The sequence below is a fragment of the Pipistrellus kuhlii genome, unplaced genomic scaffold (genome assembly GCF_014108245.1).
Source record: "Pipistrellus kuhlii isolate mPipKuh1 unplaced genomic scaffold, mPipKuh1.p scaffold_m20_p_5, whole genome shotgun sequence".
Classification (NCBI taxonomy): domain Eukaryota; kingdom Metazoa; phylum Chordata; class Mammalia; order Chiroptera; family Vespertilionidae; genus Pipistrellus; species Pipistrellus kuhlii.
In genome coordinates, this window is record NW_023425551.1 from 32988878 (window position 1) to 33005682 (window position 16805).

General features: G+C 34.8%; 1 protein-coding gene across 4 annotated transcripts in view; it reads left to right on the forward strand.

Annotated features, from left to right (window-relative positions):
- The window catches only part of ATG5 (autophagy related 5), an 89271-nt gene that overhangs the window by 46944 nt on the left and 25522 nt on the right, over nucleotides 1-16805 (forward strand). For all 4 annotated transcript variants that reach the window (XM_036414138.2, XM_036414137.2, XM_036414136.2 and 1 more), the window contains one exon: nucleotides 169-263. In XM_036414138.2, the coding sequence (XP_036270031.1) occupies nucleotides 169-263 (95 nt within the window). The remainder of the gene's footprint in view (nucleotides 1-168; nucleotides 264-16805) is intronic.

A 16805-nucleotide genomic window follows, 5' to 3' on the forward strand; every position in this document is an offset into this window, starting at 1 on the left:
TCTTTGTGTTTAGTTATAGAAATATAAACTTACGGGAAAAAAGTCATGTATATAAATAATACCCTTTCAGAAATTTCTAAAAGGTATAGGTTTGACAACTTTCATCTCTTCATGTGAGGTATTAAATTATAATGTTATTCACTTTTAATAAATAATTTATTGTTACAGACAGATTTGACCAGTTTTGGGCCATCAATCGGAAACTCATGGAATATCCTGCAGAAGAAAGTGGATTTCGTTACATCCCTTTTAGAATATATCAGGTAGGAAGTTACATTATTAACAATAATAACTCTCTACTCACCCCTCCTCCCCTCCTCTTCCCTCTGAGATTTGTCACTCTGTTCCTTGCTTATATGTCTCTGGATCTATTTTGTTCATCAGTTTATTTTGATCATTAGATTCCACTTATGAGTGGAATCACATGACACTTGCCTTTCTCTGGCATTTCGCTTAGCATATTACCCTCCAGGTCCCTCCATGTTGTTTCAAATGGCAAAAGATCCATCTCTTTTATAGCTGCATAGTATTCCATAGTATAAATGTGTAATAGCTTTTTTATCCATTCATCTGATGGGCATTTGGACTATTTCTAGATTTTCACTATTGTAAATTGCACTGCTATAGGGGTGCATATATTCTTTTGATTAGTGTTTCTGGCTTCTTAGGATATATTCCTAGAACTGGGATCACTAGGTCAACTGGGAGTTCCATTTTTAAATTTTTGTGGAAACTCCATACTGTTTTTCACAGTGGCTGCACCAGTGTACTAGGATTCCCTTCTCTCCACATCCTTGCCAACACTTTTTCATTAGTTGATTTGTTGATGATAGCTATTCTGACAGGTGTGAGATTATACCTCACTGTTGTTTTAATTTACATCTCTCTGATGATTAGTGACTTTGAGCATTTTTCTATATGTCTCTTGACCATCTATATTTCCCCTTTAGAGAAGTGTCTATTTGTGTCTATTTGTGTTCTTTGCCCATTTGTTTTCCTTTTAAGTTATATGAGTTACTTGTATGTTTTGGATATTAACCCCATATCAGATGTATCATTGCAAAGAGGTTCTCCCATACAAGGGGCTCCCTTTTCATTTTTTTGACAGTTTCTTTTTGCTGTGAAGAAGCTTTTTATTTTGATGCAGTCCATTTGTTTATTTTCTCATTTGTTTCCCTTGCCTTAGCAGATGTATTACCATGCATATTGGTATGAGAGATGTCTGATATTTTGCTGCCTATGGTTTCTTCTAGAATTCTTGTGGTTTTAGGACTTTTAAGTCTCTTATCCATGTTTTTTTATTCTTGTGTATGGTGTAAGTTGGTGGTCTAGTTTCTTCTTTCTTTTCTTTTTCTTTTTTTTTTTTTTTGCATGTATCTATCCACTTTTCCCAGAACCACTTATTGAAGAGACTATCTTTAACTTCATTGTATCCCCTTGCCTCCTTTGTCAAATAATAATTGAGTTAATGACGTGTATTTTGACGTATTTTTGCTTCACTTTTCTGGTCTGACAATTTGTGCTACATGTCAACCTCACTGAGCTAAAAAATTTTAAAATATTTAAGACAAAAATGATAAAGCAATTGCCCTTGAGAAAAAAGTTGTTTTCTAGAAAGAGCACTTAACTAGAAGGGGAGGCCTCTGAGGCACTGTGGGAGGCCAGACCTGACACCTCTATTTCCTCATCTATTCAATGAAAGGGGCATAGTTATTTTTCAAAGAAGCTTATATGATTGGTTTATATAATTATACCAGTGATGTTCTTATTTTTTAAAACATTTAAACTCCTAGCTTCAGAGCAGATTGATCATTTTTACAACAAACAGTCCTTTTCTTTATTGCACCTTCTGACTCAAGTCCTTATGGTGCCATATGACTTTTAATCATTTCTAAAAATGAAATTTATACTTTTCAAATGATTCATCTTTTTATGAATGCAGAGTAATAGTTTTGTTCATGCTGTGTGTCCATGGTCTAAAAGATACCTGGCATGTACTAGTAGGCTTTTGTGAGTAGTATTTGTTAATTTGTTAAGTAGTTAATTGGGGATTATTTTGTTTTCCATGATCTTCATAGTAATGTGCCATAATTCATTCCTAGAGTTTAGCAAAGTATCTTATTTGTGGAATAGTTGAATAAAACATATCAAAGATTCTGAAGACATCCTCAAAAGAACTCCCAAACTAATTTGCAATGTATACCTCCCAGCACTTGTTTGGACGGTTAGGTTTTGACATGTATATTTAACTACTAGTATACTGTGGTTTCTATATTGTAAATACATTAAACTCCTGTAGGAAAAGTGTGTTATACTACTACTTAACTTAGGGATTATTATTGTTAGAATAGTGCAGATGTACACAACAGAGATCTTCCTTTTCACATTTATCATTCATTTCTGGGGAAATTAGCTGTGTCATACCTCTTACTGTGGTGCAATCACACAGGATTTAGAGAGAAGAATATGAGAGAGAGGGAGGGGAAGAGAAAGACAGAATATGTATAAAAGAGATAATGATTTTCATAAAGTTCTGTAATTAGATAGAAAGTGGGGAGCTAGAGTATTCTCAGAATTTGCTTGAACGTGGCTGCCAGGTGGGACCTCTGTTGCTGCCTGATCTTGCCTGTGTCATGATAGTGATTTTTCCTCAAATAGGAGACAGGAATTGAGGTTCTCTACTGACAATTTATGGTTGTCTTTACCCCTTTCCAGTTTCCAGTTGCCTTTCCCTTTTCTTTACCCCTTGTTCATTGAAAGGAAATTAATTAGAAGGTGGCGGGCAGGGCAGGACTGGGCAATACGAGCCGGACATGCCCTGGAGCCAACCTCCTGCTGTCCTTTTCTGGCCAGTCACATCTGGGGCAGCACTACAGTTCAAAGAGCGTCTGCAGAGTGAGTGGGTCCCTCCAGCAGGTGAGGTGCCTTGAGGGGTCCTGGGTTGTGAGAGGATGGTTCTCAAGTGACACACCCCAGAATCGGGCTCCCTCCTCTCGTCCGGTGTGCGTCATCCGAGAACTGCCGCTACCAAGTCATAACAGCTTGGCAGCTCCTGCATTGAGCATCTACCCCCTGGTGATCAGTGGGTATCATAGCTACCAGTCAGATGGTCGGATGGTCACTTAGCCTTTTATATATGTAGATGTTATTCTAGAGGTTAAAAATAAATTCAGATAGTTCTCTCAGGAACAATGTACCAATATTTTTAGTTTGAACACCTCAATTTTAATGAAGAATGAACAAGAATAAACATCTTTAAAAAAATATGTTTTTATTGATTTCAGAGAGGAAGTGAAAGGGAGAGAGAGAAATAGGAACATCATTGATGAGAGAGAATTACTGATGAGCTGCCTCCTCCATGCCTCACACTGGGGATGGAACCTGTAAGTCAGGCATATGTCCTGACCAGGAATCAAACTGTCACCTCCTGGTTCATAGGTCGATTTTCATAAATCGACCACCACTGAGCCCCTCAAACAAGGCTATATAAATATTTTTAAATGTTCCCAGGTTACTTTCCAAAAATGTATGAATTCAGATTTCTACCAACAAGCTAGGGCAATATGCTTCTACTAGTATATCTTCACCAGCAGTAGGTGTTATAACTTTGACTTTCAGAGACAATCTCATTTTTACTTCAGTTAATATTTCTCTCACACCTCGTAAGTTTACACATCTATTCACCTTTTTTGGCCATGTGGATTTGTTTTCCTGTTTTGTATTTTCTTTTGGGTTAATCATATTGTTTATATCCAGGGTAGGGCAAAAGGTATACAATTGTAACACAAATAAATAATACAATACAATAAATAATAATAATACAGGAATAAACTATGTTTTGTGTTCTCATAACTGTAAACCTACTTTTGCTCTACTTTGAATATTAACCATTTTTCTGTAAGTCACTTTTTAAAAGTAATCACAACTATAAGATTTGTCTTGATTTAAAAAAAAAAAATACATTGATTTTTTACAGAGAGGAAGGGAGAGAGCTAGAGAGCTAGAAACGTCTGAGAGAGAAACATCGACCAGCTGCCTCCTGCACACCCCCCACCGGGGATGTGCCGGCAACCAAGGTACATGCCCTTGACTGGAATCAAACCTGGGACCTTTCAGTCCGCAGACCGACGCTCTACCACTGAGCCAAACCGGTTTCAGCTTATCCTGATTTTTAGAGTACCTTTATATTAAAAAGTTTTTAACTCTTTATATAGCCAATTATATCTTTTTCTTTGTTGTGTATGATTTCTTTATTTGTTAAAAAGGCCTCTCCCCATACAGTTACAGGTTATACATAGTTTTGTTACCTAACTTTTCTTATAAGATTGTTTTCATATAGATATAGGGTTGTGTGTGTGTGTTTTATTGATCTGGAACTTATTTTTAAATACTGTGTGAGATGTAAGGGTACAGTTCTATTTTCTTCTAGGTTATAGCTAGCTGTAATAGAGTCATTTATAATATAAATTAAAGGTTGGCAAACTTTTTCTTTAAAGAGCCAGATAGTAAATATTTTTAGCTTTGCAGGCCAGATGGTCTATGTCGCAACTATAGCATGAAAGCAGCCATAGACAATTTGCAGATGATAGGCATGGCTATGTTCCAATAAAACTTGATTAACAAAAACAGGCAAAGGGCACAGTTTGGCTTTCAGGCCATAATATATTGACTCCTGATATAAACTATCCTTTTTCTATTGGATAAAAATGCCACCTCTGTTTTACATTAAAATAGTTTGACTACTGGGATCTGTTTCTGGACTATATTTATTCTTATGCCAGCATTATTTTTATGTGACTTTAGTCTTCTGATATATACTGGTGAAATTCACCTCCTTTTTTCTCATCCTTTTCATGTTTATTCTTTTTTAGTACTCACCCTAGGAGATGCTTAGAGAGAAGATGGGGCGGGGAGAGAGAGAAAGAAACATTGATTGGTTGTCTCCTATAATTCATCCTTGACTGGGGATCAAACCTACAACCTTTGGGTGCATGGGACTAGGGTCAATCAACTGAGCCACTCCGGCCAGGCTTCATGTTTACTATATTCTTCATTCTTCTATTTGACTTTTAAAATCATTTTATTTAATTCTCCACAGTGTCCTATCTATACTAGTATAAGGGTAATATGCAAATTGGTCAGGACGCCCTCATGCAATGACCAAACAGCAGGCTGCATGGGGTGACCAGGATGGCAGGGGGAGAAGTGAAGGACGACCAAATGACGACCAAATGACTGAACAGCCTGTATGAGGCGACCAGGTTGGGTGTGTGTCCAAATGATCAAACAGGCTGACATAGAGGGGTGACCAAATGATCAAAAAGCAGGCTATGTGGGGCTACCAAGCCAATGGGGGGAGAGGGGAAGGGGGGAATGAGGGGTGACCAAGCCGGCAGAGAGGGGGCAGTTGGGGGCGACCAGTCCAGAAGAGGGGAAGTGAAGGATGACCAAGCCTGCAGGGTGGGGGTGGGGGGCAGTTAGGGGCAATCAGGCCAGCAGGCAAAGGTGGCTAGGGGTGACCAGGCTGGCGGTGGGGGGGCAGTTAGGGGCGATCAGGCAGGCAGGCAGGCGAGCAGTTAGGAGCTAGTGTTCCCAGATTGTGAGAGGGATGTCTGATGCCGGTTTAGGCCTAATCCCCAGGATTGGGCCTAAACTGGCAGTTGGACATCTTTCAAGGAGTCCTGGATTGGAGAGGGTGCAGGCTGGGCTTCCTTCCCCTGCCCAAATTTCATTCAATTATAAGTAGAAATACATTACGTTTTTGTTTTAATTTTGGTGGAATTCACCTTCTCATGTTATTAAATCTTCCCACATAAGAACATGATACATCTTTTATATTCAGGTTTTGTTTTATGTTCTTAATAGATTTTAAGGTGTTTTTTTTCTTCAGATTGAATCTGTAGTTGTTTATAGCTCCCTCTATGTAGGCCCTGATTGCTTGCTCACCTCAGCAGGTGCTTTAGTTCAGGAGAGTTGCTATGTTGGGTGAGAGAGAGAATTGGGAGTAGAGGGGAGACGGGGAACCATTAAGCTTCCATTCTCCCAGAATCCCCTCCATGTATGGTTAATGTTTTTATATAAAGAATTATATAACAATAATTTTTGAGTAAAGGTGTCTAATTCTTAACTCAAACCCAGCTGTAGAGTAGCATGCCAAGGTACATATTGAGACCTCTGTGCTTAAAAATAGAATTTGTATTTAATGTGTAAAGAAAGACAAAGTTTGGCATGGATGCTCAGTTCCTACAGTAACTTCATTTCTGATCCAAGTAAAGATAACAATAATATAATGATAAATAACCTGCAAGTTGAAGGCATAACATTCATTTTCATCTTTTTGTGTAGTTATTAACCTGAGGTCAGATTATGAAATTGATTTAATTTCATCTCTGAGTATTTTAAACATTTATTGAACAGATATGGAGAAATTTTTTATCTTTGTGCTTCTTGCAGTGCTTTACATGTAATAGGTGCTCCATAAACACACAAACTATATGAACAAACTAAGGAAGTCACCTGTGAAAGTGGTGGTCATTCTATGTTCTTAATAAATTATACATACTGGTCATACAGTACATTTTTTACTATAGCATTTTAGGCTGGATTTTCTGTTAGGCAATAACTACCATTCTCTACTAGTTCTGGCAGGTAAAGTTGTATAACAAAGCAATATGGGGTGTATAATAATAAAAAGCCATCTTATATTTGTATAGCAGTATATATAATATAAAATACCTTCATACTACCGCATTGGATTTTCACAACATTTTTTCTTTTCTTTTTTTCTTAATTGTTTACTAGGTGTATCAGTTAATAATGCAGATTTTTTTCAATAGATGGGGTTACACATATGTTGATATATATGATATTTGATATGTATGCTATTTTGTTGTATTGATAGCAAGCTTCAAAACTTCATGTCAAATTTTTTGAAGGTGTTAACATCACAGATATTTTTACACTTAAAAATTTCAAATTTCATGCCTAAAAAAGATCATTTACAGGAAGTTTTACTTCATTACTTTATTTTGAAGAAAAGTGCTGCTGCCCTAACTGGTTTGGATAGAGCGTCGGTCTGCGAACTGAAAGGTCCCAGGTTCGATTCTGGTAAAGGGCATGTACCTTGATTGCAGGCACATCCCCAGTAGGAGGTGTGCAGGAAGCAGCTGATGGATATTTCTAACTCTCTATCCCTCTCCCTCCTCTCTGTAAAAAATCAATAAAATATATTTTAAAAAGAAAAGTGCTGCTGAATACTTTGGGAAGCTTATGGGGAACATGCTTCATCTCAACATACTTGTGAATGTGGGTTTAAATGCTTTAAAAGTGATGATTCGATGTGAAAGACAAAGAATGTCCAGGTCAACCGAAAAAGTTTGAAAACCAACAATTACAAGCATTATCGGATGAAGATGCATGTCAAATTCAAAAACAACTTGCAGAAAGATTAAATGTTGCTCAACAATTTCCGATCATTTACAAGCAATGGGAGAGATTTTAAATGAAGGAAAATGGGTGCCACATCAACTGAACAAAAGACAAATGGAAAACCGAAAGTCATCAGTAAAATGTTGCTTCAATGGCATGAAAGAAAGTCTTTTTTGCATCAAATTGTGACTGGCAATTAAAAGTGGATTTATTTTGAGAATCCTAAATGCACAAAGTCATGGGTTGATTTAGGTCAACCATCAACATCAACTGCAAGGCAAAATCACTTTGGAAAGAAGATAATGCTCTGAGTTTGGTGGGATCAAGGAGGTGTGTATTATGAGTTTATAAAACCAGGTGAAACCATTAAAACTGATCACTACTGACAACAAAAAATAAATTTGAACTACGTTTTGATTGTGAAATGACCAGAATGTGCCAGAAAACACGGCAAAATAATTTTGCTTCATGATGATGCACCATCACACACTTCAAAATCAGTTAAAGACATGTTAAAAGATCTTGCCTTGGAAGTATTAACCCTCTCGCCATATTCATCAGACCTTGCTCCTTCAGATTACCACTTTTTCCAATCTATGGCACACAAACTTTCTGAGCAGCACTTCAAAACATATGAAGAAGTGGAAAATTGTGTCTCTGAATGCCTCAAAACAGGAAAAGTTCTACTGGGACGGTATGCAGAAATTACCCGAAAGATGGGGGAATGTGTAGCTCGTGATGGACATAACTTTGAATAAAGCACTTTTGATGTTTCTCTTGAAATTATCGTTTTTTCTTTGATTACAAAATCTGCATTATTAACTGATACACCTAGTAAAGTATTACATATGTCTCCTCCCCCCACCCCACTCCATTGGAACCCCCCCCCCCCACACACACACAATATTCCTACTTTGACAGGACAAATATTTTTTTTTTAAATATTTTTATTGATTTCAGGAAGGAAGGGAGAGGAAAAGGGAGGGAGGAGAGGGAGAGGGAGAGGGAGAGAGAGGGAGAGAGAGGGAGAGAGAGAGAGAGAGAGAGAGAGAGAGAGAGAGAGAGAGAGAGAGAGAGAGAGATATCAATGATGAGAGAGAATCATTGATCAGCTGCCTTCTGCACACCCCAAACTAGGAATTGAGCCCACAACCCAGACATATGCCCTGACTGGAAAGTGAACCATGACCTGGTTCGTAAGTCAGTGCTCAACTACTGAGCCAAGCTGGCTGGGCTTATTTTTTATAAGATGGAAATTAATGACAAAGGACACACAAGTATTGAGCAGTGTAACAGGAACTAGAGTACACATCTATCTCAAAATGGTGTATACACATTTGCATAGTATAAAAGAATATCTTTTTTGCAAGAAGGTGAATGAATGTTTTCATTGAGGTTTTAGCAGTTGCTGCATATGAGATTGATGCTCTATGGACGTATGTTGGTTCAATTAATGAAGACTTCTTTTGTAGTATTGTGATTTCAATTTTAAAAGACTAAAGAAGTGGAGTCCAGCATTCTTTTCTTTGGTTTTATTTTGCTTTAATTTTTAAACTTTCCTTTTTGTGGATGTATTTCAATGCTAACTCGAATTATTTTTTGAAATGAGTTGGAATCTTAGTTATTTAAAAAATTTTGAATTGTTGAAGTTCAAGAGCAGGCAAAATTAATCTGTAGTGACAGAAAGAAAGACCAAGTGGTAGAGAAGGATGGACATGGACTGAAAAAGGGGCAAAGGGGAACTTTGGGGATGGTGGAAATGTCCTCTATCATGTTGGGGTGATGGTCTTAAAACTATAACAGTTTGTTACAGTTTGAACTATATACTTAAAATGTGTTCATTTTATTGTATGAAATTTTATGCCTTAATAAAATTTTAAAATTTAGATAATCGGTCAGATTATGGGCTGGAGAGTCCTGAGAATTTCTTACACAATGATTGCATCCAAATTAAATTAATCAGCTCAAGCCCCTCCTTGTTAGATTAGGTTTTTATGAAATTTGGGGAAGAGAATAAAGGAGTTTTCTAAGCTTTTATAAAAGAGAAATCTGTCTTTTTAAATTATTTCTAAATATAAGAATTTTAACTGTATATTGCTTAAGAACATGAATATTACTATAAATGATAATTGATTACTTTTTGTAAAAGTCATACATTCCTGATTATTTGGGGATTGTCTTCCAATTATTATTCTGATAAATTGAAAAATTTTGGAAGAATTTAATCTGTAACATTCATTGATAGACCCTACTAGCTGTGTGATTTGGGCCATTCACTTTACATGTTTGGACCTCAATTTTATAATCTGTAAAAGGGGGATAATAATATTTTATGTGGCCGTTATGAGGATTATATGTAATTCTTTTAATACAGTGTTGTGTCTGGTATGTATTAAATAATTTGCAAATTATTTGTTGTATGTTATTAGCTATTATTGACTTAAATCAATATATTTTGCTGTGAATTGTTTTATCAGCAACGATGATGGCTTGTCATGCCTCCTCTAGGCTTTTATTTTTATGACTAGTAGAACATAGGAAATAAATAGCTCCCTCCATTTATCAGTGTATTTCTTGTCTTAGGATATTTTCTCTGTGAGGTTCTGTTTGGTCCCCCAAATCTGCTTCTCATCACTACCAGATACTCACATAACCTCTCTTGCTGTTTTAATTCCCTATGGCTTTACCACTTCAAGTTGGTAGACTCAGTACCTTGGACTCCCTTTTGATCATTTCCTAGAATTGTATGTTGTAATGTACTAAAATGTACATTACATTTGTATTTATTTCCTTGCCATTTGCACTTTTAGTTCCTGTTAGTTTGATTTTCATAAAACAGATACCAACGATCACACATTGTTCACAAAACATGTATATGTACATACATCGAAATGATGGAACTTTTTTTTATATAAATAAGTGAGAAATGGCAACGTAACCACGAAAACAATTTACATAGAGTCCTATGTAACCTGAGGACTACCTTGTAGAATATTTGAACCAAAGAAAGCCTTTGTGGATCATCTAATTCAACCTCTTAATTTTAGATACAAGAACTTGCACAAAACTCTTATCCAGTGTTCAACTGGGTATTTGATGCAGAAATGGAAATAGAACTTGAGTCTTGAATTTCTAGCTGAGTTATTTTTCTATATTCCATTGTAATCCAATATAGCTATTTCTTAAGCTATGTTGTAGTATTTTACTGTAGATCTGTTGAAGTCTTTGTAGTTTCTCTGTATTAACTTACAGATTCTTGAAGGAATTGCTTCATTTCTCTTTGTATCTTTATTGATGTGTCTCAGAGATGTTTAATTTTCTCCTTGAATGAACTAATAATACTTTGCATTGTATTAATATTAATATTCTTAATGTAAAACTCAAATGATATTCTCTACATATAGACCTTTTAAAAGAAATTGGTAAATTGAGGCCTGTAGGGGGCAGCCCAACACAGCAAGTGTTGATTGCCCTTGCTAAATAAAAATAAGCTAGCCACTATTCTCTGAGATGGTTTTAGATTGAAATCGCTTCCTGTGTGGGATTTTGAAAAATAAAAGCGAGGACTATTAGTTTATTTTGCAGGTAACTTAAAAAAAATTGTTATATATAAGGATGGGAACTTTTTGATGCAGATGATTTACTGTTTTTAAAATGTTGGATGAGAGCAAATGATATTTATCAGAACTTTTAAAATTTTTGCATTATTAGTTACAAAATAATGCAGATAATATGATAGCAAAAGTTTTCTCTAATTTATTGCTAGGAAAATGAAAGCAATCTAAATTTATTATCACAAACTACTAAAGTTATTAAACGAAATCAGCATTTTCTCATTATTTGTTGCACTAAGCTAGGTCATTGTTTTATTTAATATTTCTAAGATTAAGAAAAGTACTGCTGGTAATTATAGACAAATAACAATAGTAGCTAACATTTATTTAGTACTTTACTATTTGCTAGATACTATTTTAAATATTTTCTATGTATTCATTCTATAATGCTCACTATAGTTCATTTGTGCTATTACTATCCCATCTTATAAATATGGTCATTGAGATGAAGGATGGTTATTGAACTTGCCCAGGGTTACTCAGCTTAGTAAGTAGGTGAGTTGGGATTTGAACCCAGGTAGTATGGCCACAGAGCCCACAGTCTTTATGACTGTTCTCTTTGATATATTGTTAAGGTCATTACTTTTTTTCTTTTTTTTTTTTTACCCTTTTGTATCATAGCTTTCCATTTGAGATTTTTCCACTTTCTACACACATCAGGCTCCTTTATTATTCCACCCTTTTGGTTGCTTCCTACCTTTATTTCATTTTTTCTTCTAATAGAGAAAATGCATGGACAGAAAGTAAAAACATAACATCCTGCCTTTAGTGTGAAGAGATTGAAACAGATAAGCCAAAATTATGTGGTTTTGTTTCTCTTTTATTTACAGAATGTTATTTTTCTAATTACCAATTAAGCAAGTTTTAGTTATCACATTAAAACATGAACTCTCCAAGCATGTATGGGGTATTATTAGAAACTAAATTATTAAATACCTTATTTTAAAAGAGATGGATTTATTATAAGATGGTCTTAATTATTTCACTAAAATTAAAATGTTTAGCTTCCTCCATAAAGAAATTCTTGATTGTAGTAAGATGCTTTTTTATAGTATTCTAACATATGTAAAAGTTAATCTTCCTGTCAGTTATTGGTATTTTTTTTTCTTATTTTCTGCTTTTGATCATTTCACCTCTCCTTAATAACCTTTTGAGACTATCAGTAGATATAGTGAAAATGAGTTCAACTCCATTTGGTCAATTTGAAATTTAAAGAAAGTTCAGATTAAATGTGAGATGGCTTAAAAAGTTATAACTTCTGAGTAAAATGATAGCAGCTGTTCATACCCAAGTACTCAATAGTATTTACATCACAAAATAAGATCTTAGTATATAACTCTTTTAAGAAAATATTTTTCAATTAAGTTTAATTCTTGGTTTATTATTATTCTTTATTAAGATACCTCAGATTACCATTAATATTTGAGTTTCTTGGAGGAATAGTCAACCCTGATAATATATGCCAGAAATAGCCTATAAACACACAGGAAGCAAATACTAATTATTCGACAGCCAAATATCAACAGTAGAATGGTTGAAATTTCTTTTGAGAACTAAATTTTTTAAACTTCTTCTAAAGCCACTTCTTCAAAATAGACTTGCCCAGGCCATGGTATTTTGTGGAAGAGCCACACTCAAGGGGCCAAAGAGCTGGATGTGGCTTGCGAGCCACAGTTTGCCGACCACAGGCCTATACTTTAGAACAGTCAGGCAGTTTACTGCTGCCTTAGTGATTGACTCAGTCCCCTATCTTTCCCTGACATGGATGCTAGAGTCCAAGTTTACTGATGGCATCAGAAGGTCTTGGCAGTTGCCAGTCTAAGCTTAGTTCCTATACAAAGAATGTTCATTCCTTCAGCCTACTATTCAAAAAGATCTCCAAAACCCAAATTCATTTGTGTCATGATCACATTTTTTCTTCTCAATTTCCTTTTTTTTTTCACCTCAGAAAATGCCAACATCCAGAAATGGTGCCCCTTAGTGTGGTCATTTAATCTGTTGACAATTTCATGGTGTAAGGAAATTTGCTTAATCATTTATCTGTTCCAATAGTGAAAACTACTTTCTGATTTTTTTCTGTTCTTCTCATAAATGATTTTCATATAACATGCCAGAACACACAGCACCTGTCTGTTAAGAACAGAATTACTAGGCTTTGATTCTTAGTAGTGGTTCCTTCTTTTGGGTAAATATGAGAGTTGCTTTTGATCTAACTACTCATACTTTTAAAATAACCACTTGCTAATAATTTTAAGTAGGTAATATATAGGATGATTATTTAGGAATATTAGAAGGAAAAACCAGTTAAAAATACAAAAGCCAATATCCTATTCTTTATTTTTGATCTGATCCTGGTAAATTTGTTTGGCATACCATGCTCTTTGATGAAGTATATGTCTTAGTTGTTGAGCCATACTTGTTTTGTTTTTAACTTTTAAGGTTTTATGGGAACTATATAATACTTTTGGTTTGTGATCCATACAGATTGTTCATAATGATAAGACAAGCACATACTAGCAAAGAGATTTTATATATATATATATATATATATATATATATGGTCATGTATGTATAGATATATTGATGTGTGTATTAACAATTATATTGATATTACATAGAGATACAGATATTACATAGAGATACAGATAATGATATATATACTTGAAACTCCTCAAATCTTTAGGCAAGTTGCTGCTTTTGCAGATTGTGATATATTAAAATGTTAATTCTCAGTTAAGAAATATAGCCTAGTTTAAACATTCAATAGTATTATCTTACTTTGATGCCTTGGGAGCATTTTACAAAGTACTGTATATCTTGTCTTAAACAGGATGTATCTCTCAAAAGTCTGCTTCAAAAAAGGCTATAAATTTAAAGGAGGGTCAATGATGGTTCAAAGAGCCACCGTTTGAGTGTATTGCTGAGGGGTAGGGGTAGAGAGAGGTCTCTATCAATGGAATGATGAGTCTGATCATAATTAACTTCAACAGAATTGAATCTAAATTTGGAAACCATATTTGAGCAGACCATATGTCTATGTTGAGTGTGATCTTTTCATGCAAGTCACCTGTCTGTATGCATATGTTGTGACACATTTATGTACAAAACATAAATCAATTAAAGCTGAACTAGTGAAATTATAAGAATTAGTAAGCTGAAGATTTCAAATAATGATTGAGTTCACTGAGTGATTTGTATATTAGATATATGGTTGAGTTAATGTGCACGAAACTTTGTGAGAAATAAAACTAATGTGTGTTATTCTCAACCTTCATTTAGCCATATTTTACATCATATTAAACTTGGCCTCAAAGCATTGTTTGAAATGTGGAAAATTAACATATATTTAAAGAAATAGCATATTTTCAAAGCTACAGTAAAGACTCAAAAATCCAGAATAGTTCTCGTGCTATTTAAAATTTGAAGGAAATAATGTATTTCAGTAGATATGTCTATCCTTTTAGTCTTTCTTACTTTCCCTTTTTTCCTCTTCTCCTCCCTTTTTTATCTTTCTGTCCCACTTCTCCTTGACAGAGTCCTTCCTTTTCTCTGTGTCACTAATCTGAAGAGTGTCTTTACTACATAGTAAAGCACTTCCTATTTTAATTAAAGTTTTGAACTTTTAAAAGCAGAGCTTTGCTGGAGGAAAAATACCTCTATTAGCTTACATTTAAAATCCTTTTCATCGTGATGAGGGTAATTATCTGTTACTTCTAAGAAGTAAGCCTTAGCTAATTTCTGACTCTGAGTGTATACATGTTTAAAGTAACTTAGAATCAGCTTGGGACAGACAGTTCTGACGTCTGCTTATGTAAGGCAGCATCCATACTCTTCACTAGGTGTTCATTTTAGCTACAGATGCTTCATATAAAACAGGGTAGAGTAGCTTTCAAAAGGATCTACACATCAAAGTGTAACTTGAACTCTGGTTTCTACATTGTTTGAGGAATCCTTAATAGAGTGGAATTAAAAATTTGTTTTTCTCCTTACCACATTATCCTTTTAAAATTTTAAAACTACACTTCCATGCCTTCCTAAGCCATAGCCCATGTAAATGAATAGTTTTATTACTTTGGAATGTTTTAACAGGATTCACATGAAATATTATTATAATCATTCTGTGTAGTAAGGAAGGTTTCATTTTAATTAATTCTGGAGAATAATGATGCTGTTTTTGGAACAGTAAGTAAAATTCCTTAAGTAAAGCACTATCTTTTAAGTTGGAATAACATACTCTTGCACTCATTTTGCAGTTTGGCTGATAATTATTCAAGAGGCCAAGTTTATCATTTTTTAAGACCTGGTTCCTAAGAGGACTTTAAGTTAAGTACAGTGATTATAGCTTTTAGCCACACAGTATCTTCTTTGCTAACGAATTCTTTGGAGCAGAATGCTTCTTGTACAACCCTCAGTTCACCAGCATTCCTTTTCTCAGATGGATAAACTGTCACTTAAGTTATACAAGAGTTAACCTTTGATGTATACAGTCCTTTTCATACCCTATTTAAAAGTCACATATATTTCCTTGTACTAAATAACAGCATATTTATGCAATTTTAAAACCTCTATTATGGAAAAGAAACTAATTTCATTTGCCAAATTGGTGATGTCAGATTATCTTGAAATAAGATGCTGTTGAGAATATCAGCCCGTTTTTAATTCTGTAGACAGGCTTCTCTACATTTACTGTGTTCCAAAAATTTGATTTTTTTATTGGAGATAGGCACTTGTATTACAAATAATAAAATTCCTAGGTAGGCTATGTAATTAATAATAAAAGTGAACTATAATATCAGTACTGTAAACCTTAACTGCGTTTGTAGTATTTTTCCTGTATCATTCCAGATGCTAACTCGAGAATCTGCAAGAGGAAGAGTTCCTCTTACTGTGGAGTCTGTCCTCCCCTTTTGGTCACAGGAGTGTGGGTGGGAATCAGAGCTTCCAACCTAGTGAGGAAGGAAGTAGGATGATGAGTTCCTGTGCTTTCCTGACTGGTAGAGAGGGCTCTGGGAAAGCTCAGCAACAGTAGACATAATGAGCTTACAATCTGGGCAGTACTTTTATGAATAAAGAGGGGGTTTTTTTAAATGATGCATACACTGTATTTGGTAAGATAGATTACTTATTATTAAAATCTGAATCTTAATATTTTAGTAAACATTTCCCCTTTTAAACGAGCATTTTGTAATTTCACAACTTTTTGGCTTCATTTTAAGTGTCAACATGAGTTGAATGTGTTTTGCTGAACAATTAAAGCAAAGTTATTTAAATTTCTAAATAAATTCTTTAAATTGCCATGATGCTATACAATTTCTTTAAAAAAAAAACAAAAAAAAAACACCTGTAATTATTTGAATTGATGAGGACAGGAGTATTTCTCTGATCCTTATTGTTTGGGGCTCTTGACCTTAAAATTTTTTTTAAGCATTATAAATTTTTTAAAAATAGATTATTTCCTAAAAACTTATAAAACCAACATGTATAATGAATAGTTATAAATCAGACTATGCTGAATCTAGCAACCAACCTAGAAGCACTGCCCCTATCAACCACATGAGCATTTTTACATATATAGTTACTTTAAAAGTTTTTATTTTATTGACTTTAGAGAGGAAGGGAGAGGAGAGAAAGAAACATCAATGGTCAGAAAGAATCATTGACTGGCTGCCTCCTGCTGGGGGTTGAATTCACAACCTGGGCATATACCCTGCCTGGGAATCGAACTGCAACCTCCTGGCTCTAGGTCATGGCTCAACCATTGAG